The sequence below is a fragment of the Lytechinus variegatus genome, chromosome 7 (assembly GCF_018143015.1).
Source record: "Lytechinus variegatus isolate NC3 chromosome 7, Lvar_3.0, whole genome shotgun sequence".
NCBI classification, from domain to species: Eukaryota; Metazoa; Echinodermata; class Echinoidea; order Temnopleuroida; family Toxopneustidae; genus Lytechinus; species Lytechinus variegatus.
The window spans coordinates 42,566,233-42,591,608 of NC_054746.1; the positions used below are offsets into that span (position 1 = coordinate 42,566,233).

The window sequence follows — 25,376 nt, forward strand, 5'->3', positions numbered from 1 at the left end:
TCGAATGTTTACTACCAGTGGATAGGATTTATATCTGGCAATCCATATCTGACCAGAAAAGGGTCCCTCGACCGGCTCATTTTAAAAATAAATTGGCGTGTTTGAAGACACCGTCGGGGGGAGCAGATTCATCAACTCAAACAGCAAAATAGCCGTAATCCTTCCGCCAGTCAAAATATAGTCCAAAATTGGTGATAATTCTTCCCATTTAGGGAAAAGGAAGTTCAGTAATTACCAAATATAGAATCAGTGTTAGATGGACAATCATATGCACACACTTTGTCAATCAGCCATATCAAAATAAAAAAAATAGCAATGGGTTGGCTCGAATGAATATCTAGGGCCTGCCACTAGTGATTAGGCCCGTGAGACCTGTAATGTATGGCACATGAAGGTTTACTTTTAATTTACCTTCCTGGCTTTTCTTTAACATCTGTACACTCACTTTATCACAAAGAAATGCATGAAATATACAGATGTGTTATGTAATGACCATTTATAATGTTACTTCTAATGTCTAGTGCCCTATGGATTTACATACATCCTACATGCCTATATGTAGCTCAACAATGGATGCAATGTAGGGCCCAAATCCTATAATGCAAATTGTAGATATGAATAGTGTGCATATCTGGATTCAAGATCTGCCCACAATATAAATACCAGATTCACATGAGTTTAATTAGATAACAATAAAAAGAAATGAGAATCAACATACAAGCATACTATACATTCACATCTTCCTATGACAAGGGCCCAAGCCAGGGTGTAAGAGAAAGAGGCAGGGGGTTAGATGGCTTGTATTCTAAATGGATGGGGGCTAGTCTGGCTAGAAGTCAGTAAAAGTTGAACAAGATAGCAGTAGAACTCATTCTCAGCCCCCCCCCCCACATAGGCCTACTAACTATGCTTTTCTCCCCCCCCTCCCTCCCTCTTGAAACCATCACTCTTCAGCCAAATTCTAAAGTTTTCTCTTCTCATTCCCTTCCCCATGAACCAATTTCACAAGCGCAATTGATGCAAGGCCTATCTAATGTGTACTTTATCTCGTGATGGGTGAAATACACGATTTACAGCAGCGCTCGCCTGTATACGAAAACACACGACAACATGCAAGCAACCCAGTGCACAACATGCACAAGCACTGCCTACACAGCCTAGCCTAGGTACACAAACACAGAGGTAGTTTAATACTAATAACAACTTGTTACATTGTACCTGTAGTACCCCCTATGTAGCCTTGTATAGCCATGAAGTTCAGTTTTTGGACCTCTTGATGATTGAAACATGTCTACTAGAAAAACAATCAGCTACTGAAGAGTTGGGCAGGTATTTCATCCACTAAGGAATTCCCCATGTAATAGGCTATGGTCAAGGTTACCTATAGGTCTCACAGGCCTAATTCATTCCCCATAGACTCATGTGTTAAATTGGCACTTTAAAAAATTCATAAAAAATAAGGATGAAATTCGGGGGTCGAATGTTTACTACCAGTGGATAGGATTTATATCTGGCAATCCATATCTGACCAGAAAAGGGTCCCTCGACCGGCTCATTTTAAAAATAAATTGGCGTGTTTGAAGACACCGTCGGGGGGAGCAGATTCATCAACTCAAACAGCAAAATAGCCGTAATCCTTCCGCCAGTCAAAATATAGTCCAAAATTGGTGATAATTCTTCCCATTTAGGAAAAGGAAGTTCAGTAATTACCAAATATAGAATCAGTGTTAGATGGACAATCATATGCACACACTTTGTCAATCAGCCATATCAAAATAAAAAAAATAGCAATGGGTTGGCTCGAATGAATATCTAGGGCCTGCCACTAGTGATTAGGCCCGTGAGACCTGTAATGTATGGCACATGAAGGTTTACTTTTAATTTACCTTCCTGGCTTTTCTTTAACATCTGTACACTCACTTTATCACAAAGAAATGCATGAAATATACAGATGTGTTATGTAATGACCATTTCTAATGTTACTTCTAATGTCTAGTGCCCTATGGATTTACATACATCCTACATGCCTATATGTAGCTCAACAATGGATGCAATGTAGGGCCCAAATCCTATAATGCAAATTGTAGATATGAATAGTGTGCATATCTGGATTCAAGATCTGCCCACAATATAAATACCAGATTCACATGAGTTTAATTAGATAACAATAAAAAGAAATGAGAATCAACATACAAGCATACTATACATTCACATCTTCCTATGACAAGGGCCCAAGCCAGGGTGTAAGAGAAAGAGGCAGGGGGTTAGATGGCTTGTATTCTAAATGGATGGGGGCTAGTCTGGCTAGAAGTCAGTAAAAGTTGAACAAGATAGCAGTAGAACTCATTCTCAGCCCCCCCCCCCACATAGGCCTACTAACTATGCTTTTCTCCCCCCCTCCCTCCCTCTTGAATCCATCACTCTTCAGCCAAATTCTAAAGTTTTCTCTTCTCATTCCCTTCCCCATGAACCAATTTCACAAGCGCAATTGATGCAAGGCCTATCTAATGTGTACTTTATCTCGTGATGGTGAAATACACGATTTACAGCAGCGCTCGCCGGTATACGAAAACACACGACAACATGCAAGCAACCCAGTGCACAACATGCACAAGCACTGCCTACACAGCCTAGCCTAGGTACACAAACACAGAGGTAGTTTAATACTAATAACAACTTGTTACATTGTACCTGTAGTACCCCCTATGTAGCCTTGTATAGCCATGAAGTTCAGTTTTTGGACCTCTTGATGATTGAAACATGTCTACTAGAAAAACAATCAGCTACTGAAGAGTTGGGCAGGTATTTCATCCACTAAGGAATTCCCCATGTAATAGGTTATGGTCAAGGTTACCTATAGGTCTCACAGGCCTAATTCATTGCCCATAGACTCATGTGTTAAATTGGCACTTTAAAAAATTCATAAAAAATAAGGATGAAATTCGGGGGTCGAATGTTTACTACCAGTGGATAGGATTTATATCTGGCAATCCATATCTGACCAGAAAAGGGTCCCTCGACCGGCTCATTTTAAAAATAAATTGGCGTGTTTGAAGACACCGTCGGGGGGAGCAGATTCATCAACTCAAACAGCAAAATAGCCGTAATCCTTCCGCCAGTCAAAATATAGTCCAAAATTGGTGATAATTCTTCCCATTTAGGGAAAAGGAAGTTCAGTAATTACCAAATATAGAATCAGTGTTAGATGGACAATCATATGCACACACTTTGTCAATCAGCCATATCAAAATAAAAAAAATAGCAATGGGTTGGCTCGAATGAATATCTGGGGCCTGCCACTAGTGATTAGGCCCGTGAGACCTGTAATGTATGGCACATGAAGGTTTATTTTTAATTTACCTTCCTGGCTTTTCTTTAACATCTGTACACTCACTTTATCACAAAGAAATGCATGAAATATACAAATGTGTTATGTAATGACCATTTCTAATGTTACTTCTAATGTCTAGTGCCCTATGGATTTACATACATCCTACATGCCTATATGTAGCTCAACAATGGATGCAATGTAGGGCCCAAATCCTATAATGCAAATTGTAGATATGAATAGTGTGCATATCTGGATTCAAGATCTGCCCACAATATAAATACCAGATTCACATGAGTTTAATTAGATAACAATAAAAAGAAATGAGAATCAACATACAAGCATACTATACATTCACATCTTCCTATGACAAGGGCCCAAGCCAGGGTGTAAGAGAAAGAGGCAGGGGGTTAGATGGCTTGTATTCTAAATGGATGGGGGCTAGTCTGGCTAGAAGTCAGTAAAAGTTGAACAAGATAGCAGTAGAACTCATTCTCAGCCCCCCCCCCACATAGGCCTACTAACTATGCTTTTCTCCCCCCCTCCCTCCCTCTTGAAACCATCACTCTTCAGCCAAATTCTAAAGTTTTCTCTTCTCATTCCCTTCCCCATGAACCAATTTCACAAGCGCAATTGATGCAAGGCCTATCTAATGTGTACTTTATCTCGTGATGGGTGAAATACACGATTTACAGCAGCGCTCGCCTGTATACGAAAACACACGACAACATGCAAGCAACCCAGTGCACAACATGCACAAGCACTGCCTACACAGCCTAGCCTAGGTACACAAACACAGAGGTAGTTTAATACTAATAACAACTTGTTACATTGTACCTGTAGTACCCCCTATGTAGCCTTGTATAGCCATGAAGTTCAGTTTTTGGACCTCTTGATGATTGAAACATGTCTACTAGAAAAACAATCAGCTACTGAAGAGTTGGGCAGGTATTTCATCCACTAAGGAATTCCCCATGTAATAGGCTATGGTCAAGGTTACCTATAGGTCTCACAGGCCTAATTCATTCCCCATAGACTCATGTGTTAAATTGGCACTTTAAAAAATTCATAAAAAATAAGGATGAAATTCGGGGGTCGAATGTTTACTACCAGTGGATAGGATTTATATCTGGCAATCCATATCTGACCAGAAAAGGGTCCCTCGACCGGCTCATTTTAAAAACAAATTGGCGTGTTTGAAGACACCGTCGGGGGGAGCAGATTCATCAACTCAAACAGCAAAATAGCCGTAATCCTTCCGCCAGTCAAAATATAGTCCAAAATTGGTGATAATTCTTCCCATTTAGGGAAAAGGAAGTTCAGTAATTACCAAATATAGAATCAGTGTTAGATGGACAATCATATGCACACACTTTGTCAATCAGCCATATCAAATTAAAAAAAATAGCAATGGGTTGGCTCGAATGAATATCTCGGGCCTGCCACTAGTGATTAGGCCCGTGAGACCTGTAATGTATGGCACATGAAGGTTTACTTTTAATTTACCTTCCTGGCTTTTCTTTAACATCTGTACACTCACTTTATCACAAAGAAATGCATGAAATATACAGATGTGTTATGTAATGACCATTTCTAATGTTACTTCTAATGTCTAGTGCCCTATGGATTTACATACATCCTACATGCCTATATGTAGCTCAACAATGGATGCAATGTAGGGCCCAAATCCTATAATGCAAATTGTAGATATGAATAGTGTGCATATCTGGATTCAAGATCTGCCCACAATATAAATACCAGATTCACATGAGTTTAATTAGATAACAATAAAAAGAAATGAGAATCAACATACAAGCATACTATACATTCACATCTTCCTATGACAAGGGCCCAAGCCAGGGTGTAAGAGAAAGAGGCAGGGGGTTAGATGGCTTGTATTCTAAATGGATGGGGGCTAGTCTGGCTAGAAGTCAGTAAAAGTTGAACAAGATAGCAGTAGAACTCATTCTCAGCCCCCCCCCCCACATAGGCCTACTAACTATGCTTTTCTCCCCCCCTCCCTCCCTCTTGAAACCATCACTCTTCAGCCAAATTCTAAAGTTTTCTCTTCTCATTCCCTTCCCCATGAACCAATTTCACAAGCGCAATTGATGCAAGGCCTATCTAATGTGTACTTTATCTCGTGATGGGTGAAATACACGATTTACAGCAGCGCTCGCCTGTATACGAAAACACACGACAACATGCAAGCAACCCAGTGCACAACATGCACACACACTGCCTACACAGCCTAGCCTAGGTACACAAACACAGAGGTAGTTTAATACTAATAACAACTTGTTACATTGTACCTGTAGTACCCCCTATGTAGCCTTGTATAGCCATGAAGTTCAGTTTTTGGACCTCTTGATGATTGAAACATGTCTACTAGAAAAACAATCAGCTACTGAAGAGTTGGGCAGGTATTTCATCCACTAAGGAATTCCCCATGTAATAGGCTATGGTCAAGGTTACCTATAGGTCTCACAGGCCTAATTCATTGCCCATAGACTCATGTGTTAAATTGGCACTTTAAAAAATTCATAAAAAATAAGGATGAAATTCGGGGGTCGAATGTTTACTACCAGTGGATAGGATTTATATCTGGCAATCCATATCTGACCAGAAAAGGGTCCCTCGACCGGCTCATTTTAAAAATAAATTGGCGTGTTTGAAGACACCGTCGGGGGGAGCAGATTCATCAACTCAAACAGCAAAATAGCCGTAATCCTTCCGCCAGTCAAAATATAGTCCAAAATTGGTGATAATTCTTCCCATTTAGGGAAAAGGAAGTTCAGTAATTACCAAATATAGAATCAGTGTTAGATGGACAATCATATGCACACACTTTGTCAATCAGCCATATCAAAATAAAAAAAATAGCAATGGGTTGGCTCGAATGAATATCTGGGGCCTGCCACTAGTGATTAGGCCCGTGAGACCTGTAATGTATGGCACATGAAGGTTTACTTTTAATTTACCTTCCTGGCTTTTCTTTAACATCTGTACACTCACTTTATCACAAAGAAATGCATGAAATATACAAATGTGTTATGTAATGACCATTTCTAATGTTACTTCTAATGTCTAGTGCCCTATGGATTTACATACATCCTACACGCCTATATGTAGCTCAACAATGGATGCAATGTAGGGCCCAAATCCTATAATGCAAATTGTAGATATGAATAGTGTGCATATCTGGATTCAAGATCTGCCCACAATATAAATACCAGATTCACATGAGTTTAATTAGATAACAATAAAAAGAAATGAGAATCAACATACAAGCATACTATACATTCACATCTTCCTATGACAAGGGCCCAAGCCAGGGTGTAAGAGAAAGAGGCAGGGGGTTAGATGGCTTGTATTCTAAATGGATGGGGGCTAGTCTGGCTAGAAGTCAGTAAAAGTTGAACAAGATAGCAGTAGAACTCATTCTCAGCCCCCCCCCCACATAGGCCTACTAACTATGCTTTTCTCCCCCCCTCCCTCCCTCTTGAATCCATCACTCTTCAGCCAAATTCTAAAGTTTTCTCTTCTCATTCCCTTCCCCATGAACCAATTTCACAAGCGCAATTGATGCAAGGCCTATCTAATGTGTACTTTATCTCGTGATGGGTGAAATACACGATTTACAGCAGCGCTCGCCTGTATACGAAAACACACGACAACATGCAAGCAACCCAGTGCACAACATGCACAAGCACTGCCTACACAGCCTAGCCTAGGTACACAAACACAGAGGTAGTTTAATACTAATAACAACTTGTTACATTGTACCTGTAGTACCCCCTATGTAGCCTTGTATAGCCATGAAGTTCAGTTTTTGGACCTCTTGATGATTGAAACATGTCTACTAGAAAAACAATCAGCTACTGAAGAGTTGGGCAGGTATTTCATCCACTAAGGAATTCCCCATGTAATAGGCTATGGTCAAGGTTACCTATAGGTCTCACAGGCCTAATTCATTGCCCATAGACTCATGTGTTAAATTGGCACTTTAAAAAATTCATAAAAAATAAGGATGAAATTCGGGGGTCGAATGTTTACTACCAGTGGATAGGATTTATATCTGGCAATCCATATCTGACCAGAAAAGGGTCCCTCGACCGGCTCATTTTAAAAATAACTTGGCGTGTTTGAAGACACCGTCGGGGGGAGCAGATTCATCAACTCAAACAGCAAAATAGCCGTAATCCTTCCGCCAGTCAAAATATAGTCCAAAATTGGTGATAATTCTTCCCATTTAGGGAAAAGGAAGTTCAGTAATTACCAAATATAGAATCAGTGTTAGATGGACAATCATATGCACACACTTTGTCAATCAGCCATATCAAAATAAAAAAAATAGCAATGGGTTGGCTCGAATGAATATCTCGGGCCTGCCACTAGTGATTAGGCCCGTGAGACCTGTAATGTATGGCACATGAAGGTTTATTTTTAATTTACCTTCCTGGCTTTTCTTTAACATCTGTACACTCACTTTATCACAAAGAAATGCATGAAATATACAAATGTGTTATGTAATGACCATTTCTAATGTTACTTCTAATGTCTAGTGCCCTATGGATTTACATACATCCTACATGCCTATATGTAGCTCAACAATGGATGCAATGTAGGGCCCAAATCCTATAATGCAAATTGTAGATATGAATAGTGTGCATATCTGGATTCAAGATCTGCCCACAATATAAATACCAGATTCACATGAGTTTAATTAGATAACAATAAAAAGAAATGAGAATCAACATACAAGCATACTATACATTCACATCTTCCTATGACAAGGGCCCAAGCCAGGGTGTAAGAGAAAGAGGCAGGGGGTTAGATGGCTTGTATTCTAAATGGATGGGGGCTAGTCTGGCTAGAAGTCAGTAAAAGTTGAACAAGATAGCAGTAGAACTCATTCTCAGCCCCCCCCCCCACATAGGCCTACTAACTATGCTTTTCTCCCCCCTCCCTCCCTCTTGAAACCATCACTCTTCAGCCAAATTCTAAAGTTTTCTCTTCTCATTCCCTTCCCCATGAACCAATTTCACAAGCGCAATTGATGCAAGGCCTATCTAATGTGTACTTTATCTCGTGATGGGTGAAATACACGATTTACAGCAGCGCTCGCCTGTATACGAAAACACACGACAACATGCAAGCAACCCAGTGCACAACATGCACAAGCACTGCCTACACAGCCTAGCCTAGGTACACAAACACAGAGGTAGTTTAATACTAATAACAACTTGTTACATTGTACCTGTAGTACCCCCTATGTAGCCTTGTATAGCCATGAAGTTCAGTTTTTGGACCTCTTGATGATTGAAACATGTCTACTAGAAAAACAATCAGCTACTGAAGAGTTGGGCAGGTATTTCATCCACTAAGGAATTCCCCATGTAATAGGCTATGGTCAAGGTTACCTATAGGTCTCACAGGCCTAATTCATTCCCCATAGACTCATGTGTTAAATTGGCACTTTAAAAAATTCATAAAAAATAAGGATGAAATTCGGGGGTCGAATGTTTACTACCAGTGGATAGGATTTATATCTGGCAATCCATATCTGACCAGAAAAGGGTCCCTCGACCGGCTCATTTTAAAAATAAATTGGCGTGTTTGAAGACACCGTCGGGGGGAGCAGATTCATCAACTCAAACAGCAAAATAACCGTAATCCTTCCGCCAGTCAAAATATAGTCCAAAATTGGTGATAATTCTTCCCATTTAGGGAAAAGGAAGTTCAGTAATTACCAAATATAGAATCAGTGTTAGATGGACAATCATATGCATACACTTTGTCAATCAGCCATATCAAAATAAAAAAAATAGCAATGGGTTGGCTCGAATGAATATCTCGGGCCTGCCACTAGTGATTAGGCCCGTGAGACCTGTAATGTATGGCACATGAAGGTTTACTTTTAATTTACCTTCCTGGCTTTTCTTTAACATCTGTACACTCACTTTATCACAAAGAAATGCATGAAATATACAAATGTGTTATGTAATGACCATTTCTAATGTTACTTCTAATGTCTAGTGCCCTATGGATTTACATACATCCTACATGCCTATATGTAGCTCAACAATGGATGCAATGTAGGGCCCAAATCCTATAATGCAAATTGTAGATATGAATAGTGTGCATATCTGGATTCAAGATCTGCCCACAATATAAATACCAGATTCACATGAGTTTAATTAGATAACAATAAAAAGAAATGAGAATCAACATACAAGCATACTATACATTCACATCTTCCTATGACAAGGGCCCAAGCCAGGGTGTAAGAGAAAGAGGCAGGGGGTTAGATGGCTTGTATTCTAAATGGATGGGGGCTAGTCTGGCTAGAAGTCAGTAAAAGTTGAACAAGATAGCAGTAGAACTCATTCTCAGCCCCCCCCCCACATAGGCCTACTAACTATGCTTTTCTCCCCCCCTCCCTCCCTCTTGAATCCATCACTCTTCAGCCAAATTCTAAAGTTTTCTCTTCTCATTCCCTTCCCCATGAACCAATTTCACAAGCGCAATTGATGCAAGGCCTATCTAATGTGTACTTTATCTCGTGATGGGTGAAATACACGATTTACAGCAGCGCTCGCCTGTATACGAAAACACACGACAACATGCAAGCAACCCAGTGCACAACATGCACAAGCACTGCCTACACAGCCTAGCCTAGGTACACAAACACAGAGGTAGTTTAATACTAATAACAACTTGTTACATTGTACCTGTAGTACCCCCTATGTAGCCTTGTATAGCCATGAAGTTCAGTTTTTGGACCTCTTGATGATTGAAACATGTCTACTAGAAAAACAATCAGCTACTGAAGAGTTGGGCAGGTATTTCATCCACTAAGGAATTCCCCATGTAATAGGCTATGGTCAAGGTTACCTATAGGTCTCACAGGCCTAATTCATTCCCCATAGACTCATGTGTTAAATTGGCACTTTAAAAAATTCATAAAAAATAAGGATGAAATTCGGGGGTCGAATGTTTACTACCAGTGGATAGGATTTATATCTGGCAATCCATATCTGACCAGAAAAGGGTCCCTCGACCGGCTCATTTTAAAAACAAATTGGCGTGTTTGAAGACACCGTCGGGGGGAGCAGATTCATCAACTCAAACAGCAAAATAGCCGTAATCCTTCCGCCAGTCAAAATATAGTCCAAAATTGGTGATAATTCTTCCCATTTAGGGAAAAGGAAGTTCAGTAATTACCAAATATAGAATCAGTGTTAGATGGACAATCATATGCATACACTTTGTCAATCAGCCATATCAAATTAAAAAAAATAGCAATGGGTTGGCTCGAATGAATATCTCGGGCCTCCCACTAGTGATTAGGCCCGTGAGACCTGTAATGTATGGCACATGAAGGTTTACTTTTAATTTACCTTCCTGGCTTTTCTTTAACATCTGTACACTCACTTTATCACAAAGAAATGCATGAAATATACAAATGTGTTATGTAATGACCATTTCTAATGTTACTTCTAATGTCTAGTGCCCTATGGATTTACATACATCCTACATGCCTATATGTAGCTCAACAATGGATGCAATGTAGGGCCCAAATCCTATAATGCAAATTGTAGATATGAATAGTGTGCATATCTGGATTCAAGATCTGCCCACAATATAAATACCAGATTCACATGAGTTTAATTAGATAACAATAAAAAGAAATGAGAATCAACATACAAGCATACTATACATTCACATCTTCCTATGACAAGGGCCCAAGCCAGGGTGTAAGAGAAAGAGGCAGGGGGTTAGATGGCTTGTATTCTAAATGGATGGGGGCTAGTCTGGCTAGAAGTCAGTAAAAGTTGAACAAGATAGCAGTAGAACTCATTCTCAGCCCCCCCCCCCACATAGGCCTACTAACTATGCTTTTCTCCCCCCCTCCCTCCCTCTTGAATCCATCACTCTTCAGCCAAATTCTAAAGTTTTCTCTTCTCATTCCCTTCCCCATGAACCAATTTCACAAGCGCAATTGATGCAAGGCCTATCTAATGTGTACTTTATCTCGTGATGGGTGAAATACACGATTTACAGCAGCGCTCGCCTGTATACGAAAACACACGACAACATGCAAGCAACCCAGTGCACAACATGCACAAGCACTGCCTACACAGCCTAGCCTAGGTACACAAACACAGAGGTAGTTTAATACTAATAACAACTTGTTACATTGTACCTGTAGTACCCCCTATGTAGCCTTGTATAGCCATGAAGTTCAGTTTTTGGACCTCTTGATGATTGAAACATGTCTACTAGAAAAACAATCAGCTACTGAAGAGTTGGGCAGGTATTTCATCCACTAAGGAATTCCCCATGTAATAGGCTATGGTCAAGGTTACCTATAGGTCTCACAGGCCTAATTCATTCCCCATAGACTCATGTGTTAAATTGGCACTTTAAAAAATTCATAAAAAATAAGGATGAAATTCGGGGGTCGAATGTTTACTACCAGTGGATAGGATTTATATCTGGCAATCCATATCTGACCAGAAAAGGGTCCCTCGACCGGCTCATTTTAAAAATAAATTGGCGTGTTTGAAGACACCGTCGGGGGGAGCAGATTCATCAACTCAAACAGCAAAATAGCCGTAATCCTTCCGCCAGTCAAAATATAGTCCAAAATTGGTGATAATTCTTCCCATTTAGGGAAAAGGAAGTTCAGTAATTACCAAATATAGAATCAGTGTTAGATGGACAATCATATGCACACACTTTGTCAATCAGCCATATCAAAATAAAAAAAATAGCAATGGGTTGGCTCGAATGAATATCTGGGGCCTGCCACTAGTGATTAGGCCCGTGAGACCTGTAATGTATGGCACATGAAGGTTTACTTTTAATTTACCTTCCTGGCTTTTCTTTAACATCTGTACACTCACTTTATCACAAAGAAATGCATGAAATATACAGATGTGTTATGTAATGACCATTTCTAATGTTACTTCTAATGTCTAGTGCCCTATGGATTTACATACATCCTACATGCCTATATGTAGCTCAACAATGGATGCAATGTAGGGCCCAAATCCTATAATGCAAATTGTAGATATGAATAGTGTGCATATCTGGATTCAAGATCTGCCCACAATATAAATACCAGATTCACATGAGTTTAATTAGATAACAATAAAAAGAAATGAGAATCAACATACAAGCATACTATACATTCACATCTTCCTATGACAAGGGCCCAAGCCAGGGTGTAAGAGAAAGAGGCAGGGGGTTAGATGGCTTGTATTCTAAATGGATGGGGGCTAGTCTGGCTAGAAGTCAGTAAAAGTTGAACAAGATAGCAGTAGAACTCATTCTCAGCCCCCCCCCCACATAGGCCTACTAACTATGCTTTTCTCCCCCCCTCCCTCCCTCTTGAAACCATCACTCTTCAGCCAAATTCTAAAGTTTTCTCTTCTCATTCCCTTCCCCATGAACCAATTTCACAAGCGCAATTGATGCAAGGCCTATCTAATGTGTACTTTATCTCGTGATGGGTGAAATACACGATTTACAGCAGCGCTCGCCTGTATACGAAAACACACGACAACATGCAAGCAACCCAGTGCACAACATGCACAAGCACTGCCTACACAGCCTAGCCTAGGTACACAAACACAGAGGTAGTTTAATACTAATAACAACTTGTTACATTGTACCTGTAGTACCCCCTATGTAGCCTTGTATAGCCATGAAGTTCAGTTTTTGGACCTCTTGATGATTGAAACATGTCTACTAGAAAAACAATCAGCTACTGAAGAGTTGGGCAGGTATTTCATCCACTAAGGAATTCCCCATGTAATAGGCTATGGTCAAGGTTACCTATAGGTCTCACAGGCCTAATTCATTCCCCATAGACTCATGTGTTAAATTGGCACTTTAAAAAATTCATAAAAAATAAGGATGAAATTCGGGGGTCGAATGTTTACTACCAGTGGATAGGATTTATATCTGGCAATCCATATCTGACCAGAAAAGGGTCCCTCGACCGGCTCATTTTAAAAATAAATTGGCGTGTTTGAAGACACCGTCGGGGGGAGCAGATTCATCAACTCAAACAGCAAAATAGCCGTAATCCTTCCGCCAGTCAAAATATAGTCCAAAATTGGTGATAATTCTTCCCATTTAGGGAAAAGGAAGTTCAGTAATTACCAAATATAGAATCAGTGTTAGATGGACAATCATATGCACACACTTTGTCAATCAGCCATATCAAAATAAAAAAAATAGCAATGGGTTGGCTCGAATGAATATCTGGGGCCTGCCACTAGTGATTAGGCCCGTGAGACCTACAACCCCCTGTTCAAGCCTTCTGTCTACGGACCTTAAACAGGTCAATTCGCCGTGTTTTATACCGATATTTATCAAAGCTTAAACATGTGCTGTTCAAAAAATTATACAGCACCTCTTATACAGCAATATTTTGTACAGCGTTTTTACTGTGTAGCCAGGGGCCTTAGACATCGGCCACGTACGGAACCTCCACAACCTAACAACTCGATCACTAATATAAGCTTTTTTAAAGAAATATTATGCTTTCCCATAGCAAAAAAATAAAAAAGGAAGAATAAGAATTTTAATAAGCAACCCAGTCAGAAAAGTATCTGGGCCAATATGGGCCCCATATGGGTTTCATGTGGGCCATATGGGCTGGCCCACTTGAAACCCATATAGCTAAAAACATCATCTGGGCCCCATATGGGATATAATATGGGCCATGTGGCATCATTAGTATCGATCGATCTGGACTGCAATTATGAATATTCAACTCAATACAACAGTAAATGACCAAAATTTTAGCTAATACAGCTACAACAATAATATGTTTATGTTTATGCAAGGATTCCACCATGAAAAGTTTCAGAAAAGTATGCAATTTATTACTATAAAATTCAAAATCGAAACATTTAATTTCGGGAGAAAATTTTCAAGGTTAAATATTGAAAATTGTTATTAACCATAGCCTGTCAAGTATAGCAAACTCGCTATACAGAAAAAAAAGTTTACACTTAGAAAAAATCCTGTAAAATTATACATTTGGAATATCCTGAAGATTTTTCCACATTTTAACATTGGTACAGATCCATTTAATCAAATGACTATATAACTGTCGAAAAATATTTCCGCTTGAGTGAGCACCACTTACTTTTGAAAAGCTGGTGAAAAATGATTTGCGCAGAACTTTGAAATAGTTATGCAAGTAAAAGTAGACCTCAATCGTAAAGAACATGTGGAATTTAGCTAGTAAAATCGATTTGAAGATCTCTTTGACCTTTTTTTAACTTGTTTCCTTTCCCAAAACCCTCCGAAGAGTGAATTGCGCCCCACCCCACTCCCCCACACACCGAGGCCATCGTGACGATATTTGCTTTACACTGAGCTGTGAATTACATGAAATAACTTAGGCTTCATTTTCATTGTGTTATTCATTTTCAAGCTTGGGAAAAGTGTGGAGAAACAAGTATTAAATGAAAAATGAAATGTAAACCAACTTTAAATGATAAAAACTTAGTGAAAAAATGCTAAAGATGTCTGATATTAACTTTTCTTCAGATTCAGTTCCTCAGATCCAGCCGGCACAAAAATGGTAGAGGTTGTGCTTTTTAAGGGTGGAAAATTGTTACAAAATGGTTGAATGTATCCATTTTATTTCAATTGACTGAAAGTGCAAGGGAAATGTATGAGAAATGTTTCGCAAGGTAAGTTTGATTTCCCCCTTTCTCCTTGACACAACGTGAAAACAAGCATTTCTGCGCAAACAGATTTCTGCAAGCTTTACAAAATTGGACAGTGCTCACTCAAGTGTAACATTCTGTCAAAACTTTTACTTTCATTGGATAGATGAGACCCTAACCCAAGATTATATGTCAAAAAATTACCCATATGTTGTATATTTTTTAATTCCCAGAGCTTTTTCAAACTGTAAACTTTTTTTGATACGCACTGTAGAAGTCAATAACAAGATTAAGTGGTCAGGTGAAGGATAGGATAGGATTGCGAATTAGGGTTAAAATGTAGGATTATAGGATATGAAAAAATGATAAGGATAGGATATTGGGTTGTAAAGTCACCTTAATGACACAAATTAACATATTTTTTTAATTGAATAACATCGTGAACCTACATGGGGCCCACATGGGACCCATATAAAACACAGTATCGTTTTCATATGGGGCCCAGGTGAGCAATGTGGTGTTTACATGGGTTTCATGTGGGCTTGACCAGATTTATATGAAACCCACATGACCCATATGGGCCCCTGATGGTTTGGATGGTGCAAAGCCCATATGGGCCCCATATGGGGCCCACTCCAAGCCCAGCCTGAGCCCATATATAACCCACACGGGCCCCAGATGCTTTGCTGACTGGACATGGATAATTACACCAGGTATTTTGAAATCAATACTGAAAAAATAAATTTTACAAAAAGCAAATCGCACAAAATAATAGAAAACAAATACATAACTTACAAAAATAACCTTGTAACAGTTTTAAGGCAAGGCTAAAAAAGAGCATATTATGAAAAGAAATCCCAAACACTTAATGCAACATGTAAAGAGATCGATAAATGTGCTTTTATAAAGGAAATAACAATTCTCTTTGATCATCCTAAGGAAACCATGTTTTTTTAAGATTAATATACTGATAACGATAGGGCGTATAGGCCTACCGCAAGGTTAATTCCGTCCTCGGCTCTATATAAGTGATTAATATATTTTGCTCTCCAGTATTTGCAGATGATAGAAATATACATTTATCACTTAGAAATTATAATTCAATTGTCACATCATTAATTTCTGAACTGAAAAAGATTATGTCATGGTTACAAGTTATCTTTGAATATTGATTAAAAAAACCATTTATTATATTTCGAAACAATACCGGAAAATCCCCATGGAATTGTTATGGATAATACATATTTGAAGAGGGTTGATGATACATCGTTTTTTTAGGAATGAAAATAAATGAGTTTCTTTCTTGAAAACCACACATTCATATATGTCGGCGTACAAGGACAGCTGGAATATTACAAAAATTAAAATTTATTTTACCAAAATGTACTATTCTAACTTTATATAAGAGTCTTGTTTTGCCACATCTTATGGGGTATACATTTCGGTCACTTTTAAATAAGTTATTTATTGCTCAAAAAGTGATCATTCCTATAATGATCCATTTATATTAATGAACTGTTTTTTAATAAAAAAAATCTTAAAGATAAATGATTTGATAGACATGAGTGTTGCTATATTTACTATAGAATGAATATACTTCCAGAAATTTTAAAAATATCTTTAAAACAAATGCCTCTCATCGATACATATCACCTGCAAGAATAAATATTATTGCTAGCACAGACCAAGGAGATATATATCTCCTTGCACAGACTACATCTCATTAACGATCCTTATTGGTCCAAAAATATGAAATAACTTATCAGAAGATTTGAAGCATCGACAGGCAAAATTTACAAGAAAACTAAAAGATTTCCAAATTTATGAGTATAAACAGCTTACCTTGAGACCAAAGAGTTGCTTTCTTTTAATGATATAAACAAAATATATATAAGTTTTAATGTTTTTGCTTGATTAACTTTTTCTTGTTTGTTTTAATTGTTTTATTGTCTCATAAATACATGTAACACTTATTGTTTAACTTGTATAGGATGGGGAGGGGGTCGGGTGTCCGGACTCTATATTTTTGAAGCCTTCTTTTTTGTCTTTGGATTACACAAAAAATATATATTCAATAGTTGTAATCATCTTCTGTTTTGTTTTTATAAGTTTCCTAACATTTTGTACTAAAAATGATGAAACTTCGCTTGTAATTTTTTCCAAATGACTTTCTAAACTGATCGTCCGGACACACAACAACTGGGTATACAAACCATTGCTTTCATGTTTTTGTGTAATTATTCTTTGTTTTTGGGCCCTTCAAGCTCTATTTCGTAAGGGCCGGCATCTTAATACACATTTTTTACACATGAAGGTGAAATGAATTATTTTAAATGAAATGAAATGAATTATCTGAACATCTGGGTGGCACTTAAGATTCCATAGCAAGGAGAAGGCTTCATCTTCTTCGGTATACCATCTTCTTCTCGATCTTCCTGCATCCCCCTGCCCCCCCCCCCCCTGTTTGCACTTTGCACACAGTATACAGAGCGCGGCGAACAATATTGACATAAGGGAGGATCGGAAGTAACGTAACGAACATCATGTACAGCCAGGCTCAGCTGAACCAAGGAGCTTCTCCTTGGCTGAACCGATCTACTGATGCACGTTTGGAAGTAGGGTCTAAGCAAGTGCAAAACTAGACCTAGTTAGAAGGATTTGATATCCCCTACCTCTACTAGGTAATGTATGGCAGCAATGACAAGGCGTTTATGAATGGTAATACTAAGTAATAGCATGCAGCAGACAATAGTTATATCAATATCAGTCCCATCTACTCATTTTATTGTTTGTGTTTTTTGTGACCGAGTTTTTCTCAAGATTCACATTTAATTTTGGAAGTGCAGTGTAAGTCAAATTAAAAAAGATTATTATTTTTAACATTATCATAAAATAAATCATCAGTCCATATACCATTTGACAGGCCTAGCTCAGTCTACGGAGATCATCATATTCATCCTCAAACTTGAGTTGAATTCAAACTCAAACTTGAAAGTTTGGACATTAACACACTTGTCTCCAAAGCACACTACCAAAATTAACTGTGTTAAGCACTTGACCCCCTAAACCCAAAGCTTTAGCCATGTTAGTGTATTTGTGGAATTGTCATCATAACTTAGAAATGTTATGGATCTAGTTCATGAAACTTGGACATAAGAGCAACCATGTATCCCTGAATATCCTGTGTGTGTGTTCCAGATCACATGACCAAGGTCAAAGGTCATTTAAGGTCAATGAACTTTGGCCGTTTTAGGGATATTTATTGAATTGGTATCATAAATTTATGGATCTCATTCAAAGGGTAATCAAATATGAATGATTGTTTTGCACACGTCTTAGGTCACATGATCATGGTCAAAAGTCATTTTGGGTCAAAGGACACAATATTTTATTATCATATGAATGTTTGTTTTGTGAATAATAATTCAATAGCTGGTTTTTAAGCCAGCAATGCTGTTATATTGAATTGTGTAATGCAGGTGAGACTCCCAGAGCCGTTCTTCTTGTTACAATAAACTTTTTTTGTCAGGAAAAACTTCCCCTTTAATTGGAACTTTCATTGTGCCATTTCTCATCTTTTCATATTCTGGGGACATTGGGAAGCTTATCTCTTCGAACTAAACACAACATCGATTTTAGTTAAAGTTAAAGGTGAAAGCTATCCTGCCCTACTTTGATAAAAGGAAGTAACTCTTGCTAGTATAATTTTTATTGAAAGAATAAAGTGTCTGTGAATTACATATTTACTGTTGCATTAACCTAACATATCTAATAACATCTATTAAATTTAGCTGAGATGAAGAAATCAAATTTCAAAATGTAACTAATAAACTCAATTTAAGTGATATGTCACATTTTTTCTCCCATCCATCAAAGTAGGGCAGATATAGTCACCTCTCAGTTTAGAAATTGATATTTAACAAATTCACCTCTCTTTTCATTTGCCATTTTTATCCCAAATCTCTTAATACTTCTAGCACCTGAGAAGTGTAGACCTATCTATCTGCCTGCATGTCTTTGAAAGCTGTGGAATCAGAAGTATTGAATCAGACAGCTAAGACCAGTACAACAAGGTGTGATGGGAGGGACTACTCTCAGCAGTGAGCTCTTGATTCTCTTAAGTGAATCCTCTACTGAGATTATTTCAGTTGCTGGAACAATATTATGTGTGGTTCTTTTCTATTTTTACCTTCAACGGTAAGCTTAGTTTCACAGAATCAGTTTCATTGTGATTCTTGGTTAATTTGTTATGGTAGCACACATGAGCACTATAATAATGTAGAAGGAACAGTGAAAGACAGAATTAATGTAATGACAGCTTTGATTTCAATTTTACTGATCAGTGACATATGATATGATTGATTCCATTTATTCAAATATGTATTTTTTCACAAATACATTATACCATGAAAATCAAATCATTTGTGAGATATATCTGAGAAAGAGTACAACCAAACACTTACCGGTATTTCTTATCTTTGCTCTCTTACTAAAAACTACGTAAAATTGCACGTATCGTGCGTTTAGAATAAATGATAGACTTTGAATTGTTCCTCACATGTCCATCAGAGAAAGTAAAGACATACAAATGAATAGGAACTGTCTTTTCTGAATCTGATTATTACAAATTAATTTTCATGTAAAACTAATTTTACATCCTTTTACATCCATCGCTCTTTTGCAAGTTTGATTATATCTTCTAAATTGATTATATCTTCTAAATTGCTCATAACTAACTACTCATAACCCCCATGAAAAGGTTTGTCTGTTATCACCATCAAGGCCTATAATCTGGTAAAAGATAACAAAATAAGAATACAAATAAATTCTGGGAAACCTCATAAAGGGTGGCAAGTTTTCTGAAAACTAGGAACAAGTTCAAAGAGGTCATTTACAGGAAAATTTTTCTGACAAGCCAAAATATGAAATACTAGAAACAATAAATATATAAGGGAACAGTCTGCTCTCCCTGTCCTCCTCAACCCTGCCTCAGGTTGGCTAATAATGAGAAGAAAGTTCTTTGTATTTGCAACATTTATTTTGTTGTACTAATAATTGTTTATAATGTTGATTATATTGCATATATCCATTTCATTCATTTATTTATTTATTGTGTTTTTTTAATGTTTATTTTTAAGATTGGATATTCAACTTATTGGAGATGTTTCACACCAAGATGACCATTCACCAATTCCAGAGACAAAGGTCATGACCTCTACTCTTCCTTTCTCAGTCAAATTTATAGAAGAATCATCATCTCCTGCATCATTTAAAGGTGATTTATTTTTATTTTCAATTATCCCCCCCCACTCTTAAAAAAAAAAATCCTCTGATGTAATTGTCCTTTAAAAATCCACTTCTTGTTTAGAAGCATACCTGGCCTAAATAAACGCTCAAATTTGTGTTAAGATTGTTTAGTTGTGCTTGCCCTTGTGAGTAGTGAGGGCAAATTAAAGCTTATTTGAGGAGCCAGGACCTCCCTGGAGTTTACCGAATTCCCTGTGAATGCGGTAAAGTTTACATCGGTAAGACTGGTTGTTCCTTTAATACTCTGATTAAGGAACACAAGGCCCATGTTAGGAGAGACAAGAGGGGCAAGTCTGCAATCATCGATCATGCTCATCCACTTGATCACTGTATCCTCTGGGATGAGAGTACACTGGTCACCTGTGTCGCCTACGGGCACCAGCGGAGAGTCAGAAAAGCATACGAAATTGAGGAGCATGATACTGTTCTTCAAGACAGTGGCCTCCAACTCAGCAAAATCTGACTTTTTCCTTTATTGTTGAATTGTATTTAATAAAAGACATGCATTTTATGGGAAAGACTTTGACAATATGTACAATATGGTTTAAATTTGCTCATATGTGTTATATTTTCATGCATTATGAAAATGTGATTTTAAATGGAATAAATCGAACTCAACTTTAAAGGTAAATTATTGCTTACTTTTTATTAAAGTCATTTATTTCATCCCTGATACATGCATGCTGAACTATTTCAGCCACATCCTGTTATGCTACTTTGAGCAAGAATATATGCTTTAGACCACTCTTATTTTGAAGTTTTAGCAATTTTCACAAGCAGACCATAATACTGAAAATAAAATAAAATTTGATTTTTTTTCCCTTCTGTTTTATGAGTACAAAAGCAGTATTCTGAATGACTTCCTTCTTACACAGGAATATATCAAGATATCAATTTCCTTGAAATATTGGCTTAGTTGTTTCCTTATGAATTGGTCTATATTCAAATGCAGTTTTTATTTTATTTTACAAGCAGATGGAGTTCTGATTGAGGTTCATACATCATTTTCTTGCTTCCTTCATGTGTTTTGGGTAGTTGACTGTACATCATTTTCAGAAATGCTGAGATCACAAGACTGTCAATCTGTTAGACCAAGAGGCTTGAATTTAGCAGGGAAGCTCGAAGGCATTTCGCATTCAAACTCTGAAAAATATTTGTATCCTTTCTTCATTCACCTAAATGTTATATCTTTGACACTTTTACATGAGCCTGTGCTCAGCTGGCCTTTTTTTTACAGACTTTTTAGGGTAATGTCCATACTCCAGTGGACCCCTGTCTTTATAGCATCACAAATCCTAACCTCCATCACCCATACAGATATATGTTGTGAAATGAAGTGACAAAGTGGATGTCTGCAAAGCTAAGACTTAGAAGAGTTTGTGTAACATTGCCACTACAGTATATCATTTCTTGCAGCAGAGACTATAAACTTTGTCACAAAGCCATGGGCATCAGTGCAGAGGATTATTGTCCTTTGCTTTTTTTGCTTGGGGGGGGCGTCTATTGTTGTGTCCCCCCAAATAACAGATAATCATCTGACGCCTATGCACAAAGCTAGTTTTATAAATGTGAATCACTTTATGATCAACTTGAATATGGGAAGCCAGACTGGTTTCTTACTCATAGCAGTAAAAAAATTAATATAAAGATTATCATACTTGCAGTAAGCAGACAAAGTTAATGCAAAGTTTGATTTATGAAGGTAAATGGAATTAAATGTTTTGTTTATATCTCTGTATTTAATTAACTTTTGGTTAGAGTGGACTTAACTTTCATAGTCATGCTCAGTTATACAGAAAGCTTTATGAAACGTTAAGTTATGTTTTCATCATCTTAAAGTAGCTGGCCTTTGCTGAAGTCTAAGGTGTTTAGGATCCTTGAGGTTTCCTTTGAATTGGAATTTGAACATAAGTTATGAATTTATCATTATCACTGCACTGAGTAATTTTCTGCTTTCTCCATCCTAATTGATAACCACTTTGAATCTATTTCTTGTTGAATAAATTTTCCTCCACTCTGTGATCTTAAGTTTCATTTCTCTCATGAAAGATGGGGCAGAGTTTATTTCAGTATTATTGAAATTCTGTCTAGGTATGTTGTTTTCAAAATATTACTTTTCTTAACTCATCATGAATAACAGCTTGGATGCAGATACTTTAAAATCTATTCAATTGAAATTCAGGGATGACTTCAACCAAAGCATCGCAGGATCAGAAAGTGAAAGTGATTTTAATCTTGGCCCAACTCCAAGGTCAAAATATCCTCTTGTTATCCTCATGAGTCTGCATGATGAAAACTATGAAACTTGGTCACACAGTGTATCGATTGTGAGTATAATTATCCATTTATAAGGATATGGTGCAATAAAAAAATGAAGCAACAAAATCTCCTTGGAATTGATCTAAATCAATTGAAATTAGAGTAGCTAAATAGGGAATTTATAATGCAGATGATTTAATGTTCATGGACACAAATAAAAGACAAGATGCATAACTGTAGGTACAGCCTAGTAATATCAGGATATATACAGTTATTTCAATTATAGCAAATGATACATATTTTATGTATTGTACCGTCAAATATATGTTGTGAAGGGGTTTTCCATATTTTAGGTGCTTTTCTATTTTTTTTCTGGTGCATTACGTTAATTTTTGAGTGATGAAATGTCACTTCAAGATATTGTATATTCATATGATGATGATGATAATGATTCATGTAGGAATAATGATGATAATGATAATAATTATGATAGTATTAATAATGGTGATAATTATTTCACATCAAACAGTAGAGGGAAATATTTTTGTATTCTCTCATTGTTTGAATAATCCCCCTAACATAGATTTGGTTCCCCATAATACACTTGCCCTATTGTTGATGGAACAAACCTTCCCCTGGATTCTTCCCATCATTGATTCCCCCTATGGTCACTTTTAGGCAGATAATAATGATAATCATAATATTCACAATAATCATGATCATCATAATAATGATGATTATTATGATTGTCACTATCAAAAGGAGCTTATTTCAAAAGTAATTATTACAGTGAACATATTAATTCATTTGTTTATGTGTGACTTATTTGTTTATTATTCATTTGTTTGTCTAAATTTTAAAATTTGTGTAAATTGTTTAAAGCTAAATATTGATATACATGCATTTCAAATTTTCAATTGTTTCTTTGTTTTATACAGGACACCATGCTGTGGATAGTCCATCTACCAGACACTGTGGTAACCAAACCTCTTCATATCATTAGCCAAATGCTCATTACATCTCAAGGATTAGTCTGTGATGTTCAGGTAATCTCTTCTTGATTATATACTTTCAATTCAGTGTATTTATGAAGTAAAAAATAAAATATGAAGAGCAAATGTTGAGGTCCAAAAACCTGCTTTGGCTACCACTTGAATAGAATTTCAACCTGTCTATAAAGATCACATATTTGATCTCCTTTGAAAAGTATTCATTGCCCATTTAAGCTTTCATGTACAAGAAATATGCTCATAAATACTACCTGGGCCCCCGTTACACAAAGGTTAGCGAATAATTGCATGCTTGAATGTAGTCAATGCAATCAATCGTAGAAAAATGTTCTATGGTCATTGCTAAGCTTTGTGTTACGGATTCCTGCTCATCTCCCTTTGGTCGTATTTAAATAGAGGTCTCAATGTACAGTATATTATAAAGTATGTTGGTCAAAACCCTAGAGACAATATGTATGATAATTTTAAGACAAAAGTTGTGACATCCACCAAAATGCAGATTCTGTCATATTTCTTAGAAAATCTATATATATAAAAAAAAACATATGAAATCATGTGGATATTTCTTTCTTTAAACTAAGAACTGTAATAACCCACAATTACTAGTAGGCAGTGAATAAGGGTTATGAAACAAAATTCTTTTCATTACTTTATTTTCAACTGATATGATCTGGGATGCATTCATTTCATGACTCTTTAGAAATGGCCAGTTTGGAAAGGGGTGTATGAGGGGACAAAGAAGTTGAATAATATGAGAAATCACATTCTAAGTTGATATTCTGTTGTATATCAGTCACATTATACTGCATCATATCTATCTACTTTTAAATTCCCTGTAGAAAATGTACATGGCCGCAGATGAGACCAGCTTTCTCAACGAAAGACCGAGTGTTGACGAGGAACCATCTTTGGGTGATAATAATCATAGCATACCATTCAGTGAACATGCATCTTTATCAGATTCTACTAGTAGAGATAGCTTTGGTGATGATGTCAGTAGGAACTGTATTGTTTGCCAGAATGCTTCTATCACACGGGTCATCATACCCTGTCGGCATGCGTGCGTGTGTCAGATGTGCTTGGAAATCCTCAATGCCTGCCCAATGTGTCGAGGAGTTATCAGTAGCCATTTTAGACTTGATGGGACCGGAAACACGGATAATGATGGGGATGAACGTTCATCAGATTTAGATGATAGAGGAAATGACTGGAAAACCAGACTGTGGAATATGAATGAGAGGTTGAATGAATTGTTTGGATTTAGATGACAAATGGAGATGTGTATTTATATCAACTTATAGACTTATTCGTACTTAACAAAACAAAGCTCAGCAATATTTTTATCAGTGTTCAGACATCAGACAAATTATCTCACTTCCTAGTATCACACACCATCACTGTCTCTCTCAAGGAAATATATTTTTGTCCAAACTTGCAAAAAAATTATGACATCACAGTGCCATGTTTTGTCATAAATATGTCATGTGTTTATCTTTTTGCTTGCACAATTCTTTAGTAAGTTGAATCGTCCAAAGACATTTGACCTGGTTACCACCACCGAAAATAAAATATCTCCTCTAGCTCCAGTATTTCATTTGATGGCCAATATCTTATTGACTCAATCTGTTCACAAAGTTTACTGAGCTCATTTCTCCCCTGTGAAGTTTCATTGCTCATTTACTGAATATAGGAGTGAGGAACAATTACATTTGACCGAGTGCAATTCTTTTGAATTTGTATAACGCTGTTTTATGCAACTGAAATGTGATGTTG

General features: G+C 37.2%; 1 protein-coding gene across 1 annotated transcript; it reads left to right on the forward strand.

Moving 5' to 3' along the window:
* Window positions 1-19,098: 19,098 nt before the first annotated feature.
* On the forward strand, window positions 19,099-25,029 carry LOC121419363 (cell growth regulator with RING finger domain protein 1-like). The gene is made up of 6 exons (XM_041613789.1): window positions 19,099-19,224; window positions 20,166-20,302; window positions 21,310-21,490; window positions 22,475-22,661; window positions 23,532-23,639; window positions 24,443-25,029. Exons 1-6 carry the CDS (start codon window positions 19,106-19,108, stop codon window positions 24,869-24,871), a joined length of 1,161 nt encoding a protein of 386 aa, XP_041469723.1. The 5' UTR covers window positions 19,099-19,105; the 3' UTR covers window positions 24,872-25,029.
* Window positions 25,030-25,376: the final 347 nt, after the last annotated feature.

What these genes read in the sequence shown, in the direction of transcription:
- LOC121419363 (XM_041613789.1), top strand. Translation starts at nt 19,106, where the DNA reads ATGGGAGGGACTACTCTCAGCAGTGAGCTCTTGATTCTCTTAAGTGAA. An exon ending in TTCTATTTTTACCTTCAACG is followed by an intron (nt 19,225 to 20,165) that starts GTAAGCTTAGTT and finishes TTTATTTTTAAG; the next exon opens with ATTGGATATTCAACTTATTG. An exon ending in ATCTCCTGCATCATTTAAAG is followed by an intron (nt 20,303 to 21,309) that starts GTGATTTATTTT and finishes TTTTACAAGCAG; the next exon opens with ATGGAGTTCTGATTGAGGTT.